The 22,605-nt window shown below is 37.9% G+C and overlaps 1 protein-coding gene across 1 annotated transcript in view; it reads right to left on the bottom strand.

Moving 5' to 3' along the window:
* LOC127852617 (midasin-like) overlaps positions 1-22,605 on the bottom strand; it is a 99,092-nt gene that overhangs the window by 10,482 nt on the left and 66,005 nt on the right. The window contains exons 46-51 of the mRNA XM_052386568.1: positions 22,245-22,480; positions 21,735-21,846; positions 20,295-20,377; positions 5,120-5,250; positions 2,920-3,062; positions 2,278-2,582 (exon numbers count right to left, since the gene is read on the bottom strand). Coding sequence (XP_052242528.1) covers positions 2,278-2,582; positions 2,920-3,062; positions 5,120-5,250; positions 20,295-20,377; positions 21,735-21,846; positions 22,245-22,480 — 1,010 coding nt within the window. The remainder of the gene's footprint in view (positions 1-2,277; positions 2,583-2,919; positions 3,063-5,119; positions 5,251-20,294; positions 20,378-21,734; positions 21,847-22,244; positions 22,481-22,605) is intronic.

The following is a 22,605-nucleotide window of genomic DNA, read 5'->3' as shown; positions in this document are numbered from 1 at the left end:
TACTTAGGAGCTTTGCAGAAACCGGCTTCAAATCTTAGAATATTCTAGAGCATAATTTCAAACAACAATTTAATTAACGTGCTATTGGTTTAGAACAAATGTGTTTAAGAAAAGGCTTATTTTATGCCTTATTATATAAAGTTTACTGGTAATAAAATACAACAACCAAGCCATTACATCTTCAATACAGGAATATTACACATCAGAAAATGTAAAACTTAATTATATACCAAATGAATCTTATTTGTAATAGAACGTGCACACCTAAACAAACAATTTAAAACAGGGCCATATCTGACTGCATGATGGAAGATGGAATCTACATGTAATTGCAAAACAAATAATATGTTCTTGTCAAATAGAGCATTGATTGTCTGTTTATAGGCGTGGATGAATCAGCAGGCTGCAAATTAATGGTTCCAATGCCAATACAAATCTCTTGTAAATTTGAAACTGAGAACAAAAAGTGACATCTTGATATTGTACTAGAAATTGAACAAGATTCATTATACCATGCATTTAAGACAATTTTGTTTGTCAGTTTGGTCTTTAAACACTAATGAAGAAATGAAAGGCAAAGAATTTCCAAGGGTGTCTTTAAGAATTATATAAAAAGACAACAATTTGTCATAAGGGCAAGATATTCAAATGCATTTTGATGGAGATTTTAGTGTTTGTTTATTTAATTATTATTTTTATACTGCAGTAAATAACAACAGAGTGACATCCAGCACTCAAGATGTTTAAAACAGACATTTTCACAAAGTGTAAACATGTAATTCTCTGGACAAACAAAACTAAATTAATTTATAAATTTATATGATTTCAACAAAAATTCTGGCAAGAACTATACCCAATACACAGAAAAAACACAAGTATCAACTATAGAGCCATGTTCTGGAAAACTTGGGCTTAATACATTGATGTAAAGTGTCATCCCGGATTAGCCTGTGCAGTAAGCACAAACTAATCAGGAACAACACTTTATGCTTTTATGGATTTTGTCTTTTAACAGAAATCTGTTCTTAACAAAAATCCAGTCTAGGCAGAAAATGGTTTCCCTGATTAGCCTGCGCGGACTGCACAGCCTAATGAGGGAGGACAATTTACGCAAATGCATTTAGTCCAGCTTTACCAGATAGCCACTCAAAAATAAACTTGTATGACATTCACTAAACTACTGCCATCCACGCCTACATCTTCCTAAAAATGACTTGTCAGCCCCAATCATACAAATTGACCACCACAACTCAATCATATGCAAATCTCTGCACTCAAAAATGCCCAACTGATTACCTTCACTATCAATAAAGTGCCAAATAATGCAGAAATTATTTGACATTCGGCAAAGGGTTTTCTAGGTAACATGATCAACATTAATGACAGTTTTTGTATAATAAAGCAATCCTGAACCAGAAATGATACATTAATTAGTTTGTTCAGCGAATTATGGCTTCCTACACTTACAGATCAGAAATTTAGTAAATTAAATTTTGTAGAATCCTACATTTCCATAAAATGTTTTGAATATTTAATAGAAATCAATAATTAACAAGGGCTGTTTGTAAAACATGCATGCCCCCCATATGGGCTCTCCGTTGTAGTGACAGCCATCGTGTGAATATGTTTTTTGTCACTGTGACCTTGACCTTTGACCTAGTGACCTGAAAATCAATAGGGGTCATCTGCGAGTCATGATCAATCTACCTATCAAGTTTCATGATCCTAGCCATAAGCGTTTTTGAGTTATCATCCGGAAACCATTTTACTATTTTGGGTCACCGTGACCTTGACCTTTGATATAGTGACCTGAAAATCAATAGGGGTCAACTGCGAGTCATGATCAATCTACCTATGAAGTTTCATGATCCTAGCCCCAAGCGTTCTTGAGTTATCATCCGGAAGCCACCTGGTGGACGGACCGACCGACAGACTGACCGACCGACATGTGCAAAGCAATATACCCCCTCTTTTTCGAAGGGGGTTATAATAAGTTAATTTCTAAAAACTAATCACATAACACTAATACAAATATCTTTGGAATTCAAAGAAACGTAGAGGAACAGAATTGCATTTTCTTACATGTTTCACATATTATCTACAGCCATATTAAAAGCAGAGTCATGTGTTGCATTCCGCCGCCCATTTTTGGGACTCTTAACTTTTTATGGGAAAATGACAGTGTTTTAACAATAGTATTATGGCTGTAGAAATAATAGATTGAGTGCCCATTATTTTTTTCTATTTAGAAACCAAAGCAAGACTAAACATGCTCACCTTGACCCTCGTCATTAACAACCTCCAAACTGAGCAACTTCTCTGCGGCATCAATCAGGAACTCCCTGTAGTGGATGTTCACCTGAATTTTCAGGTCATTTTGAAGGTCAGAAGGCTTGGAGGCAAGTTCAAGGACACAAAACAACTCCCCCGCTTCTGCATGCATTGTTGCCTGACCTTGACCTTTGAATGGCCTTGGATGACCCAGTGACCTTCTGAACTTTACAAATGTCTTCCATTTCTTGTTGTCTTTGCTCAGAATTGACTGTAAAGTACCGATTGCTGCTTTCATCTGTTTCTGTTCACTACAAATTTCAAAGGTTTATAATGAAGAATACCACAATTACCCGGTAGACAAAAATATACCATTTAGTAAACATATTCATTTTGTGAACAGTAAAGATATAAGCAACTCTTTCCAAAAAAAATCTTAGAATTCATTAAATTTTCAAGTTTTAAAATACCAAAACAGTACTTTCTATGGGATATACTTGATATATAACAGTTTAAATCTAAAGTCGCTTACAGAACTAATGTGTGCATCATATTGGTTCTTAAAGATACACATACATAAATGTCAATGTCAGATTAAAGTTTGCTACATGTAGCTTAATTTATTAACAAAGATTCTGATTCCAGCACCTGTTGCTTTGGACAAGACTTCCAAGGAAGTGTTTCTGTGCCCATTTCCAGTACAGACTGAGCTGAGAACCGAGATTGTCTGAGTGAAGACTGGAACCAGCAATTTGGTACAGTCTAAACCACCAACAGAATGATTCCAGCATCTACAACATTGAAAGAAGGGTTAATAGTTCAGAATAGAGATGACTTAATATACCTTACAACTTCTTTATTTGTATGGATACTATAATTTACAGAAAGCTAACATATTAAGATAGCGACCATTGTGTCAACTGGTGTCGATTCTTGACTAACCTGTGTGATTTGGAGCTGTGCATAATGAAAAGTTCTAGATTTTTGTTCCACCCCAAATTTTGCATGCCTAATATTAAAAATGAATAAATATCATTCTTCTATGGTGCTGGACGTTATTCGTACAACCACAATTGCATTATTGGAATAACTTTTAAAATTCTAATTTGCTGTTGTTGTTTTTTATAATAAAACATGACCTTGTTTGAAATTATGAATACTTACAAAAGTAGAAGTGGAAATAAAATGAAAGTGCAAGAAGATGCATTATATTCTGCTGTATAAATGCAATTTTTAAAACATTGTCCACAAAAACTCAAAGATAAGCAGGTGGCCATGTCATAAAAATCTACAATTAAACGTACTTAAACTTTATAAACAACTGGAAAAGAAGTAGGAAGTGTTTTTGTCTGATGTTCATTATATGGAAACATGGAGTGAACAAAAATTATGATAGAGAAAAACATAACAGATGTCAACTGCAATTTGTAGGTGGAACATGGCAACATGGAATGAACAAAAATGCTGTACCAAGAAAACAAAAAGGACATTTGATCATTCTACTGTTTTGTCTCCGAGCACAAGTAATATGAGAAATACGCGAAAAATGCCACAGCCAACGATAAATATGTATCTGTTATTTCTCCGATCCCATTGATTATCAATAAACTATCGCACCAGTGAACTGAAGCCAATTTTCCTTCGCGATAATTGGGATTTTCAGCATTGCTTGTCTTGTTCATAAACTGTGCAAATCAAAGACAAATTTCCCATGCACAATTATGGGGCAATCAGAATCTTGGGGCCAAAACTACTTAAAACCAAGAGGCAGCTGAATTTATTAAGTGAGAGAATTTTGTGTCATTTTACATGAACTGTCATTAAAAGATGAATTACTGCAGAAAAACCATGTTGCTGTCAGTTTTACATCTCTTATGGAGTCTATTCATTTTCTGACAATACAGAAAGTTCAGAGATTTTACTTTTCAATATTAAAAGTAGGGTGAGTCATACTCAGTAGGACATTTAAAAATGTTCTTTTGTCATGACAGACATAATCATGGATTAAGAGCACAGACATTCGATAAACCATTTCAAGATCGATTCAATTCAGTTAATCATGAAAGAAATTCAGTTCGTTAAAAATGACTCACACTGAACCAACTAATTGCTTTAGCAAAATTGCAAATACTCTTGAGAAATAAAAGGAAAGTCTAGTTAGATGTCCTATATTGGTTGGAACAAGCACTTTAAATATGTGTTGATTAATCAGAAACATAATTATGTGACTGATTAATCAATTAATCATAACAAAATACCCCGGTACTTTTATAAAAAGTATTCATATGCTATTTTTTTTACCACGTTTAGTGTTCCCTTATTCTTTTTGAAATATTTTAAAACAAAAAAGGTTAAAAACACATAGTTCATCAGTTGTTAAAACATACAACATTAATAGAATGTGTGCTGAATAAATCCAACTCAAAACTTATTTTAGTGGTACATATACATGTACATACACTGTTTGTATAACATCCCTTACGTTTGACATTGCAGTGATTTATCATTTATAGGTGTCACCTAAAGGTGTTTAAATAGAATAGATTATGAGAGCACCTTTATTCAATAAAAAAATACCAATACATTGATGCTAATTTTCTTGTGCAATGTTTATTACAATATTACTACATTGTTACAATACATAACATAAATAAGTATTCAAGACTCCTTAAAAGTAGATAAGGATATCCTATGTTAAAAATCTGGTTTAAAGGAGATAAATTATCAGAATCTTATCAGTCTCTATGTATAGAACACTAAAAACACAAAAGGGACCTGGTCTTAATCTTAATTGGCACCAAAATGGCCCCATGAAGCACTATGAAGCTAGCATGCAAAAGATTGCTACCTTTGCGGCCTCAGAGTAGGAAGTGAGCTCCATATTGGGGATGTCATCTGTGATCGCCATGACAACCAAAGGGAACAGTGTCACCAGGTGAGATACAGCCTCGTGTGTCGTCTGACGGGCCAGACTGCGATCTGAAATGTTGAGATACATAAAATATTATTATATGGTTTTCTTCATATTATAGGCCAGCGGGGCTGTTTTGTTTATTCACCTTTGTTTATTAATTTGGTAAATAATCAATGCAAAGGGTCTGTTTTTGTTTTTGCAATTTATGGTTTTATCTATCTTCTTAAATTAATCAACGGAATGTGTTTTAACTATAATTTTATATCTGAAAACTGTTTAAAAAATATACCGTAATTACTCTATGTTTTTGGACACTTAAAAATAATATAAAAAAATTGTGTAAAAACTTAGATACGAAAAATATTCACAAAATACAGGTGTTCGAAAACTTTTTTGAAAAGAGTTGAAAATTAGGGTGTCCGAAAATATTGTCAATTGTATCAACGACTACCAGTAATTATGCGCTTGTAAAATACCATGCCGTAGAGTATAAATTACAGTTATATATGTTTGCACTGCATTTTAAATAATTTTAAATGCTTAATTTATTTGACAGAAAGTTACTACAAGGTTATACTTTGACCAACGAGTTCAAAGATGAGCATGTGATGAACCGATACTCGCTAGAATGAACCTGTAATTAACGCAATAAAAAAGCAAACTATGAATTCTTTGTTTGCTCATTTCTGATAGTTGTTGTCTAACACCTTCCATTGTTTGTAAAACTTGCAATAGGGTGCATCACACTTAGAAGTGTTTAGTATTTGTCACAGTTATTTTACCACAGTACCATTGCGGTAGATAATTAAACTGTTAATTGGCACTACCCCTGGTAATTGTCATTATAGCTCTTATGCTATCGGGGGAAATCATTGTTAAATACCGGTTTACAAGGTTATTTACCCAATAATGCAAATGTAATGGTCCTTTGCCTTCAGACATGCACCTGCCATGTTTTATGATGTTAATCTGGTTGTAAAACCCCATGATCGAAGTATCATTAGATATCGAAAACAGGACCGAAATTTGGTAAAATAGCGCTGTAAAATATACTGTCCGAAAACTTACAGACATTAATTATGGACAAAAACTCGTGTGTCGGAAAATTAAGAGTCACGAAAAATAATTATTTTTCCTTAAAAAAGGGGTGTCCGAAAACTTAGTGTCCGAAAACACAGAGTAATTACGGTACACAAGTTTTCACAAAGGGCATTTAAAGAAATGAGTGATTGTAATAACAAGCAAATTTATTGAATTCATATTCCCCGCTATATAAATTGTGTGTGACCAACTGACAGACATACACACAACACCAATTATATATGCCTCCGCCTCTTGCAGGGGATAATAAAAAAAATAATTTTTACTTCATATGGTAGAGCCTGACACAGAACCAAAACCATTATAAAAACCGGATATTTAATATATATGTAGCTAGAAGTAGTCCCAATCTCAGAACAGAATCTTACGTGGCATTATATCTGAAGGATCATCTTCAAAGTTTCATCAAACTGTTCAGCAACTATTTATTGGAATGGCAATTAATCATCCTATTTCTCACACTGGACAAATATTGCCCTATAAACAAACCAATACCATATTTATAAAGCGTAAAATAATCGTCAATCGTTTGAGACCAGCAGTAACGTGTCTCCACTAATGACCACTATCAATCATCTACTTTCTCTCATTGGCTTTACCCAGTCATACCATTCCTTGCCACACACATGCATTCAAAACTTCATAGGTAGACATAGCACTTCAAAACAATATGTAAGTAGTTCAACATTTATGAGGTCTTCAATGGAAAGGGCTGCATTCTATGAAGACCTTGAGTGAGTTGCCTGAAGTAAACTTGCTAGACAGCACACGCTGGGACAAATTTTCAAAAAGCAAATTCTTGGAAATGTTATACCCGGCCTCCTGCTCATTTACATCTATACATCTATGAAATTTAATGAAGTATATAGCCCTAAAAAATGTGTGACAGATGGACGAACTGACGGACGGACTGACAGATAGATAACACCAACATTTCTTGGACAATAAATTGGGTGTAGATTGTTTTCTGTAGGGGGCAACTAAAAAAATCTGAAGCAAAGACAACAGTGGTAGTATTATTTGTTTCAATAAAACAGGTGAAGATAAGCTTTTAAGAAAATTGTGGTCTTTTTTATTCAACAGATCCTCCAATTTATTGAATATGACATCTGAAAAGTGATTTCCACATCCAAATGATTAAATCAAAGAGCAATTTGCATAGATTCCTTAACGTCTCAACTTATTATCAAAATAAGCAGCTTTCACATTTTTCCCCAAATGTCCTCACCCTGTTTCTCTAATTAGATCATATGCACGAATGATACTCAATCATCTTTTCCTCCCATCTGATATCTTGCCAGTATAACAATATCAATGAAAATGTGGACCACTGGGGAATATTCCGATAGTTTGCTCATTACGATCGTGATCAAATAGACAGTAATATTTACATAAGTTATACGGTAATTACTTGCTGTGTTTAAAAAGACAAAATCTCAATTTGCAACAAGTGTCGATAACTGGGACAATTTTTCGATGTGGGATAATGACTCCAGAAGACTGCATGACCTGTAGGTATATAGTGGGATATATATATATGGTGCAGGATGATTGGTGTCTTTCTTTATAAGGGAAGGGTGATATAAAAGTGGTAAGGACTTTTGCTATGGATTTTTTTTAATTTGAAATGGCTGGATAAACATATGGAAGATAAAAGTTGTTAACACTTTTTTAAAGATTTTTTTATTCATAATGGCTGGGCAAAAGGGTGGCAGGTAAAAAAGGTAAGAACTTTTGAGATATATTTTCATTTTAAAGGGCTGGATGATTGCAATGTCAACAATTATTTTCAGCTCATCTTACCAAAACATGTACATATAGAGTATAAATAATGATCTACTAATATACTTAATCAATCTGGAATCTAATTGTAATAACAAATAAATCACAACTTTAACATGAAAGTAAGTTCCAATGATAAAATATTGTAATTTAATACTATAATCATTTTACAGGACACTTAAAACAACATCGATAACTCCTCTTTAGTCAAATCTTTGTTGAGCAGTTGCGATACACTATAGCTTATATAATGTGCATATTTGAGTATGAAGAATATGTACTTGTGTATAAGTCTGAATAAACTGTCTGTCTGTCAATATTATTCATAGGAACACATAACAAACAGAAAAAGTATAGATAGTTTGCCTGAACCGTCCCCTCCATCATTTTCCCATGGTGCCAATCATAGATCACCCAAAGAAACCTCATGTGTATCAATACACATATATTTTCCCAATCCATTCCCATTCTAAATCCCCCTTAAATGACTGCCTAATATAACCAATTAAAATACACAAAAAAACCAATGCTGAAATATCAGTTAATAACACAATCCAACTGTTTGATTTGAACCTTAATTAGCAAAAAAAAAATTCAACAAACCCAACATATATTCTCCATTTTATACAATACAATCAAACTAAAAAAATCTAAATTCAATAATTTTAGTCAAAACTATGTGATCTTCACTATCAAAAGGGCAAATGATGATGCCCATTCCTAAAATGGTGAGAAAGACGCTATATAATAACTTAATACATTTGGACAGGCTTTGATTATAGGGGTATGAAAAGATTCTGCAAAAGAAAGAACTATTCACATAAGCTTATTTTTCGTAATGGCACACCATATAATATTTATCTTATTTCACTTAGTTCAGTTTAATACATTACATAATCAAAATGGCATTATTTGTGTAACATAGGTCTTACTAATATCACTTAATTCAGTAAAATTTGAGTGAATTTCAGGTAATGAGTGCTAAGTGCTTAACTATTGTATGTTATATAGAAATATAATGGATATACATCAGTTTCGTGCTTAACCCTTAATTTGTACCAGCACTTCATTTAAGACCTAAAATAACATGCATGCTCAAGTATCGAACTCACTCATATTTTTAGACCTCCTTTATTTCTAATCTGTAGCCAGAAGGAAGTTTAGTTAATGAAAACCAATGTTAGGCACAAATACTCGAAAGGACAGACCAGATGTTAATGACAGGATTTTGTAGCCGCTAGAACCTGTTTTTCTTGTGACATTTTTTTTACAGCTTGACAGTAACTTATGATAAAGAACATCTTAAATATGTATGCTTTTGCTTTTTGTTGTACGATAAGTTACAAAGATACAGTCTTTGTCCAAATTCAAAATTGTTTTATCATTTTTAAAATAATTTCTGTTGCTAAGAAATTACACAAATTTTATAATAAAGTTAAACAACCATGCATAAAATATACCATTCAAAAACTGCAAAGCACAGGCCATATTTATAATTTTTAATACAGAACTTTCATAAACAATGACCAAGGAGCACTTGAAGTATATAATATGTTACAGGAAAACATTCTCATGATTCTGTCTGTCTGAATGGTTATTGATGGAGTTTAAGATTAAAATGTTAGTATTATTCAAAGGATTTGCATAAAACATGGATTTTATTGAAAAAAATAATAACAGAGGCCAAACAATTCAACTTAAAATCCATTTAATTTATTTAAAAAATGTTAATGGGTCTGTTCATAAGTTAATATTGTATTAAATTAACTTAATTAATAAGAAAGAAATATCGTACTCATTGTTTTTGTTTGCTCACCTTTTTGGGGCCTCTTGTGATAAGAAAAATTGCATCATTGAGACTGAAATTGGGAAATTGGGGCTGTTTTTTTATTATAAAAAATACTTTAAAATTGAGAATAAAAGCTTTTTCAATATAATTATTCCTCAGGTTCAACATGTAGAGCTGGATAGGGAGAATTTTTGGGAAAAAGAGACACTTTTTTTAGATTTCAACTGCGGCCTACTTCGCAAAAAAACACCACACACTGTATACCTATACGTTCTGTACAAGGAAACACATCATATGCCTCGATGTTGTTTCTAAAATACTTCAATATTAATGAAATTCATGTTTTGAAGAAATAAATACATTTGTTTGAATGATAAATAAATCAGCTGAGTGTCATATTTTTCATTTCCTTCCCTTCCAAGAAACACTGTTTGTTTGGTATCAGTACATGTAATATCAATAATTCCAATTTCTTGACAGAAGATATTTGCTTGTTCTCCGTGAAAACACATTAATAATCCCATCTGTCAACGATTCTGCAATTCAGGACCTAATATAAAAGTTGATTTTCATGATAACTTTTACAATTAAACCAGTTGTTGATGCTGCAATAATGGGTATATTCAATAAAAAAAAAGTATAAATCACATGCATTGATGTTTTTGTTTTTTAAATTGTTTTTTTAAGTCTCTTTTTGAACTAAGATAACAATCTTTACAACAAACTAATTCCTTTTACCTTATTCTGCATTCACTTCAAATGGCTGCAATAGCTGTTTCAATAACATGGAATCATTGAAAAAATTAATGACAGAACCATGTAGCATAACTATTTTCTTTGTTTTGTTTATTGGACTTGCCAAGGTCATCAGTAGGTATTTTTGGGGATTATAATTGGTCCTTGTGTCACAGAAAAATTGACTGTTGCTAAGCGACGAGTGCTAAGAAATGAGCCTCTCTCTGGTAAAATGGGGTTTAATGCAAGTGCAAGGCTGCGCTGGCTAATCTGGGAAACACAACAAAACTGGATTTTGCTAAAAAGATACTCCATTTACACAAAAATTCTTGAACCCTTTGCATGCTTGGAAATTTGTCGTCTGTTAAAATGTTGTCTGCTGAATTTCTAAAATTAGCATTTTCTTCGTTTTTTTCAAAGAATACTATCAGAATAACAAACAGTTTGGATCCTGATGAGACGCCACGTTCTGTGGCGTCTCATCTGGATCCAAATTGTTTGCAAAGGCCATCAAAATTCAGTTTCAGCACTGAAAGAGTTAAAAAGGAGGTTTTTTACTGATTAGCCCATACAGACTTCAAGGTCTAATCTGGGACGGTACTTTACACACATGAGTAATTAAAGCCCCTTATTCCCACAACCTGTGTTGGGTGCATCTGTTCTTGTTTAAAGCACTTAAAGCAATTTCCGATTAACATAACACAATTAATATCAGTTACAAAACAATTTTTCAAGGAGTAGACTTCTGATGGAACAATAACTGAAGAACCTGTACAATACAAAAATAATCAATCTTGCCTTGATTGCAGAAACATTCTGGAAATGTTTAGCTGTTCCTAATAAGTATACATAACAATAAAATGTTTTCTTGCTTTTGTTTGCGTTTGTTATGTCCAACTAGGCTGGGGATTTCCCTTTAATAGTGTGCATGTTTAGACATTCAACCTGTTTAGACATTCAACACAAGTGAAGCCTCTTATGGTTTCAGCATTGCATTGAAAGTAATAAAAACGATAACATGTAATTGCTACTCATAATTTTCAATCACTTTTACTTGAATTTTCTTTTTTTTAAATCTGCTGTTATAATCTGGGATAATCATTCCTTTAAATTAGACACATAATGGTCATATACTAAAGATCTTCTTTAAAAATCAGTAAGGAATTTGCACACAATAAACTATTTTTATGCCCCCGATAGGGTTGCATATAGCAGTTGAACTGTCCGTCAGTCCCTCTGTCAGTCTGTGCGTCCGTCCGAAAACTTTAACATCTGCCCAAACTTGATATTTGGCATGCATGTATCTCATGGAGCTGCACATTTTGAATGTTGAAAGGTCATGGTCATCCTTCAAGGTCAAGGGTAAAATATATGGCTTCAAAGCAGCGCAATAGGGGGCATTGTGTTTCTGACAAACACATTTCTTGTTTAAATGAATTTGCAATTCAGTATATCTTAAATATTTGGAAGAATGAAAGCTTCATTTATCTTGGTAATTTCACAAGAAATTTTCATCTTTGTTAATTTGTTCCCGATTAGACAAACATGGTGTAATGAAGTGACCTCAAGCCTGGCGTCATTTAATACTTCGCTCTACATTGTATCATCCCAGGTCATTTAATACTCGACACTACATTTATTTTATCATCCTGGGTCATATATTACTTCACTCTACATTGAATCATCCCAGGGCATTTCATACTCCTCTCTACATTCTATCATCCTGGAAGATTAATGAAATTGTAAAAAGAAACCCTAACCTACATTCAGCTGCAGTCTCATTTCATTAAACAGTGTTTAAACAATATCAGATAGATTTTACTGGAAATTTCTTTTGGCTATTAGTACTTGACCAGTTATTACTAAGCTTCCACCTCAATTTTATTCTTCCAATATCCTTCCAATATTTCCTAAATCAGGGAGCATATTCATCATTACTGAACCTGGTTCTGGGACAATGGGGATTAATGCATATACATAAAGTTTCATCCCAGATTTGCATGTTCAGTCAATACAGGCTAATTGAGGACAACACTTTTCACCTAAACTGGATTTTCGCCAACAAAAGACTTCCTTTAAACTAAAAAAAATTTTTCTAGTAATATTCATTTTAATTAGTAATTACTTACCTGATATCATATGCTATTTTCTCCGATAGGATCATAATTCATCCGGAATTTTCCGTCCGAGGAATCCCACACTTTTCATAAACCCGTCAGGTAGGTCAGAACGGTCACATAGTGCCGTGTAGCCGTACAACCAAAACGGGACATTACCCAGAATCCACTCTTATTCCAATAAAAAATATGAAATATTAGACGAAGAGTGGGGTGGGAGGTGGGACTTACCGATATCAGGTAAGTAATTACTAATTAAAATGAATTTTACTAGAAAAATTTGTTTTAATAGCTTAATTACGTTACCTGATATCATATGCTGAATTTGCAGCTGAGGCGGGAAGGTTCGCGAAAATCTCCCCATCACAGCGGAACCCATATCTCGGGTTCTCAGCTAATCTTCGTTATTACGGTATTAACTTAATTCACAGATAAGCGTAATATACCTATGCCGTAGAAGATACTACCATTTGTGCAACCACAAGGGGGCCCAAAAATACAAGTTGTCCTGTTGGCACTCCAGAGAACGAAGATAAAAAGATGAAAACGTGGTCTGATTCCTCCAGAAAGCAGCTTGAAGCACGTCAGAGAGTGGGGTATGATTAATATATGCCCACGAAGCCGACATTGCTCGTAATTCATGCGTTCTAATCTTAAAAAGGGATGAATCCCTTGAAGAAAGAGAAGAGTAAGCCCTTTTTATAGTCGAGGCTACCCAACGGGAAATAGAAGCCGCAGACACATCGCCCCCCCCCTTTTAAGGGAATGTAGAGTCTCTTGCGAGAACCTCGAATAGACTTAACTCTACTAAGATAGAACTTCAAAGACCTGACAGGGCAGAGGAGTCTATCTTCATCTTCATTACACAAGTTCTAGAAAGACTTGGGACCTTGAAGGGTTTAGAAGCCATTGAGGGGAGTTGATTTTTAGCAAGGAATCCTGGCTGACACAACAAGGTGACAGAGCCATCGGAGGAATCAAAACGAAGATGGCTTTCTTCCATAGAAAGAGCATGAATTTCACTTCTACGTTTGGATGAAGCCATGGAAATAAGGAAAATGGTCTTCCAGGTTAGGAACTGTAAGAAGCCTGATTAAGGGGTTCATAGGGAGCTTTAATAAGCCATCCAAGAACACAAGCCAAATCCCATTTGGGGGTAAGAGAACAAGACACAGGACGTTTAAGTTCCATGGCTCGGATCAGTTCCGAAATGGCTGGGTCAGCACACACTTGTGATGACTTACGAAAAGCCAAGGTATGCGAAAGCACAGATCTGTATCCTTTGATGGAGCTAAGAGAAAGTTTCTTATCATCAAAGAGATAGATTAGAAAATCCGCTATGCGTCTAGCAGAGGGATTGAGGGGATCAATTTTCCCTCGAACACACCAATTAGAGAAGAGTTTCCAGCGAGCATCATAGACTGCTCTGGTGGACTTTCTCCTTGCAGAGGCAACGAGCGTTGAAGCCCTGACAGAAAAGCGTTTCTTCTGCAGGGATTGCCTGATAACGGCCAGATGTGTAAGTGGAACATGTCTGGATCCAAGTGAAGTCTGCCTCTCTGAGATCGGACCTGTGCGGGATTTCCCTGGGAAATTCGCACAGGAGACCGAGAAGGTCGTTGAACCAGGATCTCCTGGGCCACCAAGGGGCTATCAGGAGGATCCGGCAAGAGCTCACACTGATTTTCCCTAAGATTTGGGGAATTAGAATGGGTGGGGGATAAGCGTAAGCGTCCAGTTGATCCCAATCGAACGAAAGCGCGTCTACCGCCCACGCTGCTGGTTCGTACACTGGACTCACATACAGAGGAAGTCTGTGGTTGTCTCTGGTCGCAAACAGGTCGACCAGTGGATAACCGAATGTGAGGAATATCTGATTGGCCACTTCCTGATGAAGTGTCCACTCCGATGGAAGTAACTGGTGTTTGCGAGACAAACCGTCCGCCAGGGCGTTGAGACGACCTGGTATGTGTTTGGACAAGAGAGAGACGTTTAGGCTCTTGCAAAGAACAAGTAATTTCATTGTTTCCAGATACAGGGAGTGAGAGTGTGTACCGCCCTGTTTCTGGATGTAAGCCACGACTGATGTGTTGTCTGTCGATACCATCACACAGGAGTCCCGAAGATGTGATTGGAATTGAGAAACAGCTAGGAAGACTGCTCGCATTTAGAGATTGTTTATGTGCAGGAGAGACTCCTGAGGAGACCACAATCCTGATAATGTCAGGCTGCGGGGTTCCAGGTGAGTGCCCCAACCTTCCCTGCTCGCATCCGTTATGAGATGTAAAGACGGTTGCGGGGGAAGAAGCGGTACTCCTGCCAACAGGGTCTCCTCGTCTAGCCACCATAGAAGGTGGGGGACTAAGGACGGAAGGATGGGAATCTGTGTTAGCAGATTGTCTGGAGACCATTTCCATCAAGCTGAGAGATAGTGCTGAAGAGGACGTAGGAAGAGACATCCCAACTGCACGAAGTCTGATACAGAGCTCAGGATACCGTTGAGTCAGAGGAAATCTTGAGCTGTGATATGAGATTGGGACAGCACCCATCTGACCTTCAAAAGGAGGTCTGATATACGTTGCAGTGAGACCCTGACCCGATTGATGTGGGTCAGACTTGGCTACATTGAGAAGGAGTCCTAAAGAGAGGAGCTCCTTCCAAGAGAACTCTAGGTGAAGCAGAAGCAGTTGACGATCAAGCTGGTGTAAGAGCCAATCGTCGAAATACTGAAGCAGTTGAACCCCGTGTAATCGGAGGTGTGCGCTCACTGCGGCCATGAGTTTGGTGAAAACTCGTAAAGCTGTGGCCAATCCAAAGGGCATCGCCCGAAAGTGGTAGACCTGGCCTCGAAAGGAGAAGCGCAGGTACTTCCGGTAGTTGGGATGGATAGGAACATGGAAGTATGCATCTTCCAGGTCCAAGGAAACCCCCCAGTGGATAGGTTTGATGGAGCGCCGAATGAAGGCAGGAGTCTCCATCTTGAAAGTAGATTTGACTAGAAACGTGTTGAACACTTTTAAGTCTATGACTGGTCTCCAGGAGCCGCTTTTCTTTTGAACAAGGAAAAGGCGACTGTAAAATCCTGGAGAACAAGGGTCGTGAACCCTTTCTACCGCCTGTTTTCCCAGGAGTCCGAGAATGGAGTCTGGAAGTTGTGGATGCGGAGATACCAGATCTATTGGGACGCGAGAGAGTGGGGGCCTTTTTTCGAATTGAAAAGTGAGGCCTTGTGTGACAAGAGAATGAACCCACGCGTCCGAAGTTATTTGGAGCCATTGATTTTGCGAAGTGCATAAGTCTGGCCCCGACTGGTACCTCCGGCATCAGAGGTAGTAGAAAGGGGTATGACCTAGGGCTGACCTTTAGGAGGTCCACCCTTGCCGGAAGAAGGATTAAATGACTTCTTGTCTGCATTGGGTTTGCCCTTACTCCAATTTTGGTTTACAGAAGGCTTCCGATAGGAAGTTGTACTGTTCTGAAAAGGAGGCCTATTTGTGGGCTGACGTGGAGCAGACAGACGCTTAGTAGGGAAACTGTCCCTTTTAGCGTTCTTGGCCGGTGGGGCTCCTTGGGGCTTAGAAGCAGGGCGCTTAAAAACCACAGGGCGCTGGCCAGAGTTGCTCCTAGCTAAGGAGGCATGTATCTGATCTTCACAATCAGCAGTAAGTGCCGACTGTATCCTCCCTCCGAAAAGAGACTCTGCTGTTAGTGGAGCAGTTCGAAGGGAGTTTACGCCTGTTTCCAAAAGGAAATTATTGGGCAAGGAAGAGAGGATGAGGTCTCTCCTAAGTCTTAACATCTCAGACATAGACGACGCAGCATTGTGAGATAAACACTGCGTAGTACGTGAAAGATGTATCAACAAGGCCCGGAGCTCCTCTGGGATTAAATCAGAGAGCTCCCAAACCAAGTCTAAGGCTGTGGCTGCCATGAGATCTAGCTGGTTAGCCAGACCTATGGAACGGCGTTCTCTCAGCTCCCAATTTTCCAACAGGGAAAGAGGGACTGATGTATGGGTAGATGATGAAGGCATTGTAAGTGACAGCTTACTAATGTCAGCATCAGGAACCGGAAGTTTGGAAAGGTCCAAACCGGTAGCAGGGTCGGGTACCGGGGCCTTATAGCTTTTCCCGCCGTCCATCTGTTTAGGCTCCGTCAGCTCCTTAGGGGCTTTCCATGGAGATGGCGAAGGCTTATTGGCTGGTTCAAGTGACTGGAAAACAGCCATTGTGGAAGAGCCAATAGGAAGGCATAGATCCACTCGGAAAGTAGCCTTACTTATCCTGCCGGGCTCTCGTCGGCGTGCTACCTGTTCTGTAACGGTAACCGCAGATCCTGTGAGAGACAAGGAAGGGCGGGGGCAGAAGTCCTCATCTAAGGTATTGAACATAAGTTCGTATACCTGAATGATGGAGGCCAAATAATAAAGTTCGGCCTCATTAGACTCCGAACCCGCCTCAATCGAACCGTCTGCGGGAGCATTGGATTGATTGAAACCGGTGGATATAGAAGTAGGAATAATAGATTCATTCCCTTCTATCATGAGAGAATCGTTTTCCGGCACCATCAAAGATATAGCTGGTGAGTTAGGTCTCTCAGAGATCAAGTCAGCAGACTCACTTTGAATACCAGAGGTCGCTGGTAAAGGATCAGTCGAAAAAGGGACAAAGATTCCCGGCGACTGTTGGATCCACAAAGTATTGGGATTTGATGGTGTAGCGGCAGCCCGGGGTATACTTCTATGCAATGTGGAAGAGACCCTTGGGGCTGAAAACGCAGCCGAAGTGGTTAGATTAACCCCTGTACCTTGAGCCTGATATGTATGCAAACTAGTGTTTGAATACAAATTATGCTCAGTGGTTGAAGGAACGGCTGAAGTGTGTGTTGAGGCCAAAATAGAGGCCGACACATGTGGAAGGGTGTCAATAGATTCCTCAGAGAAGGATCGACTAGGGGACCTTGGAGTCCGAGAGCGCCTAATAGAGGAAGGTCTATGTCCCTTATCCCTGCGATGCCGAGACACTGTTCGGCGGCGCTGGGAATGATGTTTCCTGATCGAACGTCTCCCCGAGCGCTGGCGTGATCGCTCTTTACGAGGCAATCTACGCCGAGAAACACTCGGTGCGCGTGAACGACGTCCCCTCCGATAATGATGAGGGCTATTTGAAGTAGACGATGAGTCATACGACGACGAGCCCGAGGTGGAGGAGTAGCCGGAAACATCAGACACTACACGTTTACGTCTGTGACTCACAGTAGAAACGCGGCTGCGTCTACCTTTGTGGAGTACTGACAAGGTAGTGTCAACATCTACGGTGACCGGAACGGTCTGTGGCACAGACCGGTACCCGGTGACCGGATCGGTCATTACATGACCAGTGACCGGACCGGTCAATGACCGGTGACCGGTTGACCGGACCAGTCATAGCATGACCGGTGACCGGACCAGTCAATGACCGGTGACCGGTTGACCGGACCGGTCATAGCATAACCCGTGACCGGTCATAGCATGACCGGTGACCGGACCGGTCAATGTTGACCGGTGACGGGTGAAGTCTCCGGACCGGTCATTCCCGATGAACGGACCGGGCAAATTTTGTCCGGTGTCGTCACGGGGTAAGGACCGATGCCTGGCAGCTACTGGTGGCATATGGTCAAGATCGTGTGGTGAAAAGTCCCGACACACGGAACTTTCCCTACTTTGATCTGATGCCGAGTCATTCAACTGGTCATTCCCGATGAACGGACCGGGCAAATTTTGTCCGGTGTTGTCACGGTGTAAGGACCGATGCCTGGCAGCTACTGGTGGCATATGGTCAAGATCGCGTGGTGAAAAGTCACGACACAAGGAACTTTCCCTACTTTGATCTGAACTATTCTTGTTGCGTCCACGACTCTTGAAGGGTCGACGCTTGATGGCCCAGGTATCTGCAGACCAATGCTCACAGAAAGGGCAGCAGTTATCCTGGGTACATCCTGCACACGACAGGCAGCTACCATGGTTGTCCCATGCTGCCCTTATGTGTCCGCATGAGCCACGTGTTTGAGGCATATTTTGCCTTGAACAAACAAACAAATACACAAAACAATACAGAAATACACGGATATATATACGTAGAATGTTTTAACGCAATACAAAAACTTTTGTATTCTGTTAAACAGAAGAATCCAGCGAAACAGAAGCAACAATTAAGTTAATAACAAAAATGTTGGCCTTTGTATATCGCCATCCGGAATAAGAGTGAATTCTGGGTAATGTCCCGTTTTGGTTGTACGGCTACACGGCACTATGTGACTGTTCTGACCTACCTGACGTGTTTATGAAAAGTGTGGGATTCCTCGGACGGAAAATTCCGGATGAATTACGATCCTATCGGAGTAAATAGCATATGATATCAGGTAACGTAATTAAGCTATTAAAATTACAATAAACAGAGAGTGCATACTGCACAGGCTAATCAGAGACAACACTTAACCCTTTGCATGCTGGGAAATCTGTCGTCTGCTAAAATGTCGTCTGCTTATTTGTTATATAAGCATTTTCTTCTTTTTTTTTTTCAAAGAATACTATCAGAATAGCAAACAGTTTGGATTCTGATGAGACGCCACGTTCTGTGGCGTCTCATCTGGATCCAAACTGTTTGCAAAGGCCTTTAAAATTTGGTTCCCGCACTGAAAGGGTTAATGCACACGCACTAAACCCGGTTCTCCAAGAGGGTGGGTACATTTTGTATTTGTTATGAGCAAACAAGTCAATCATCAAATACATTTGTCATAGGATAAAACAGGCTGGGCTATCTGAAATCTGAATCCTCTCAGACTTCAACCCTTTACCACTAAGATACATAATTTGATGAATTTGTGGTCGCTTAGAAAGTTACATTAAATTAAATACCTTTCTTACTAGATTTAAGTTTTTGAGGCTTCATTTCCAACCCTTAGATACTGATGAGAAGCAAACTGAAACAGCATAAAAACAGCATAAAACCTGTTGTTGTTTTTTTTTGCTGGTTGCAAAAAATATTTATACTTTGCTTCTTATGGGGGAAAGGGTTAACTGACAACAGTTACTACTTAAAAACATTTTCATGATCTCAGACATTGTACCTTAAGAACAACGTCTATGAAAGTAATTTAATAATTAATCCGCCATCCGAACTTCACCAGTTACAAAACATATTTAGCATGCCGCAGTCTGAAGGGCTAAAAGTGTAGAAATTGAATCTTGTGGTCTGGAAACCCAGGAAAAGGACCCATATGTGCCCGAATGATCCTTGGGTGTTTATAGCAATCAAGCCTTAATTAACAGCTATACCACAAATGTAACTAATACCTGCCATGACTAAGTTGACTAAAATAATTTACCACTCAGATACGTATGTTGACGCGTTTGTAGTCCCAAATAAAAATTAAATTAAATTTAAGACCTTTCTAACAAGATTAAAGTTTTAAAGCCTTCATTTCAAACCATAAGATACTGATGAGCATTAAACAACATAAAACTGTTGCTTTCAGACTGTTCTGGTTTAACACTGGTTGCATATAGCCATTTTCGCTTTGTTTGTGAGTGGGAAAGGGTTACTACCTTTTTGCAGAGCAGCTTGCATTCTGTCTACATGTTTCTGCAGCAGACACAGGTCCACCTGTATCCTCTGTTGGCAGTGAAGTCTGCAACAAACAATGAAATAGACTAGAAATAGAATGTCTCAAAATATTTTTAATAAGTGCTGAAATACTTTGTTTTTTTCAATTAAGTTTGAGGCATGATTTTTTTTTAGACAGTTAATAAGTCGACAGTGCATAATGATTCCACTTTGACTTACAATTAAAAAGTGTTTGTTTATAAAAATTGACCATTCTGAGCTTTGTAATAGAAGCCAGGGAAGTCATCAAATATCAAAATAAGTATTCAAAGATTTCATTTCACCATTTGACATAATTTTTTCATATAAGTTTATGTCCCTGCTTAGAAACAACTTGAGATCATTCGATCCGGGGGAAGAAATAGAGAAAACAAAACAAGATGTGTTTGTGAAACACAATGTCCCCCTATATATGACCTTGACCTTGTGAAGGATGACCTTGACCTTGTGAAGGATGACCTTGACCTTTCACCACTCAAAATGTGCAGCTGCATAATATACACATGCATGCCAAATATCAAGTTGCTATCTTCAATATTGCAAAAGTATTCATAAAATAAGCTATTTGGGCCACATATATTTGACCTCTGACCTTGAAGGATGACCTTGACCTTTCACCACTCAAAATGTGCAGCTCCATGAGATACACATGCATGCCAAATATCAAGTTGCTATCTTCAATATTGCAAAAGTATTCATAAAATAAGCGATTTTGGCCACATATATTTGACCTCTGACCTTGAAGGATGACCTTGACCTTTCAACACTCAAATGTGCAGCTCCATAAGATACACATGCATGCCAAATATCAAGTTGCTATCTTCAATATTGCAAAAGTATTCATAAAATGAGCGATTTTGGCCACATATATTTGGCCTCTGACCTTGAAGGATGACCTTGACCTTGACCTTTCACCACTCAAATGTGCAGCTTCATAAGATACACATGCATGCCAAATATGAAGTTGCTATCTTCAATATAGCAAAAGTTATTGCAAAATGTTTAAGTTGGCGCAAACAGACCAACAGACCAACAGACAGACAGACAGGGCAAAAACAATATGTCCCCCACTACTATAGTGGGGGACATAAAAAATAATGATACTTAGCAAAATAGCACAACAGTGCACAGAAAAGCATCGGCAGGTTGCCCAGGTTGCCATGGTATTATATATATATGGTGTCCGCCTAGCGACTGGGAGGTCACGGGTTCGATCTCTCCTGTGGGAGTGTTCTTTAGTTCACCCCAGAGACACTAAGTACTGGTTCTAGGCCCAGGAAAAGGACTTGTGAGCGTTTCAAATAATTGGTAAGTTCTTTAAATGCAATCAAACTAAAATAAATTTGTTAAAACTAAAGCATGTGCTGCATCTAAAGGTCTACCTGTTGAAAAGGGTGACCAGCTTCCTTCGTACCAGACTGATGTCCTCAAACGTGCTGGCAAACAGCAGCCTCTCTAGAAGCTGGAGATTCCATTGTAAATCCAGCGTAAAATCTAGCAATTTAATTGCATGAATTAAGAATCTTATGAACATCAACATGGTTTAACTGACCTTGAAAGTCTCGCAAGCGACTGCGCATGTTTCTGTAATACTTCAAAATCCTTCAATGTATTATTTGTCTAATTTTAAATGTCAACTCATGGACGTGATCAGAACTGATTAAAATTAATGTTTTTGTTGAACATTCATGGCACAAATGTGCATGTCTTGAATACATTAAAATGCAAAAAGTATTATTATTAAAAGATCATATAAAGATATTTTTTATCAGTATAACAAAACAATGTTGAATGTCAACTTCTCCTATTCTTTTTAGTTTTAAGTGCCTAAATTGCCAAATAAACAACCAGAATTCAGAAAAATGTGTGGATTTCTACACAAATGGACATACCTGGCCTTGATCTTGACCCCATGACCTTTTCAAGTTTGTCCTTGACCTTAAAGGTCACCATTTGCTGGCCGATGTTTTGCAGACTGGTAACAACATATTTGTATACATCTGACTGATCCAATTCCTTTTTCTGGCAGAAGTTTTGTAACCAGTCCATCGTCAGCAACAAGTTTCCTTCAGAAGCTAAACTCAGAGCAAGATTCACTGATGCTTTTAACTTGATGTCTTGGTGTTCTCTGTAAGAACAGATTCCATCATTTTCGAACATTATAATAATGTAAGTGTACGTGCTAAACGATGAGACAAACAAGGTGTGATGAGATTGTTTTAGCTTCTTATGTTGCACACTTTTGTCCACAAC

Source organism: Dreissena polymorpha, chromosome 12 (genome assembly GCF_020536995.1).
Source record: "Dreissena polymorpha isolate Duluth1 chromosome 12, UMN_Dpol_1.0, whole genome shotgun sequence".
NCBI lineage: Eukaryota > Metazoa > Mollusca > Bivalvia > Myida > Dreissenidae > Dreissena > Dreissena polymorpha.
The sequence above is the reverse complement of the archived record's forward strand: the minus strand, read 5'-3'. Positions and strand labels throughout refer to the sequence as shown.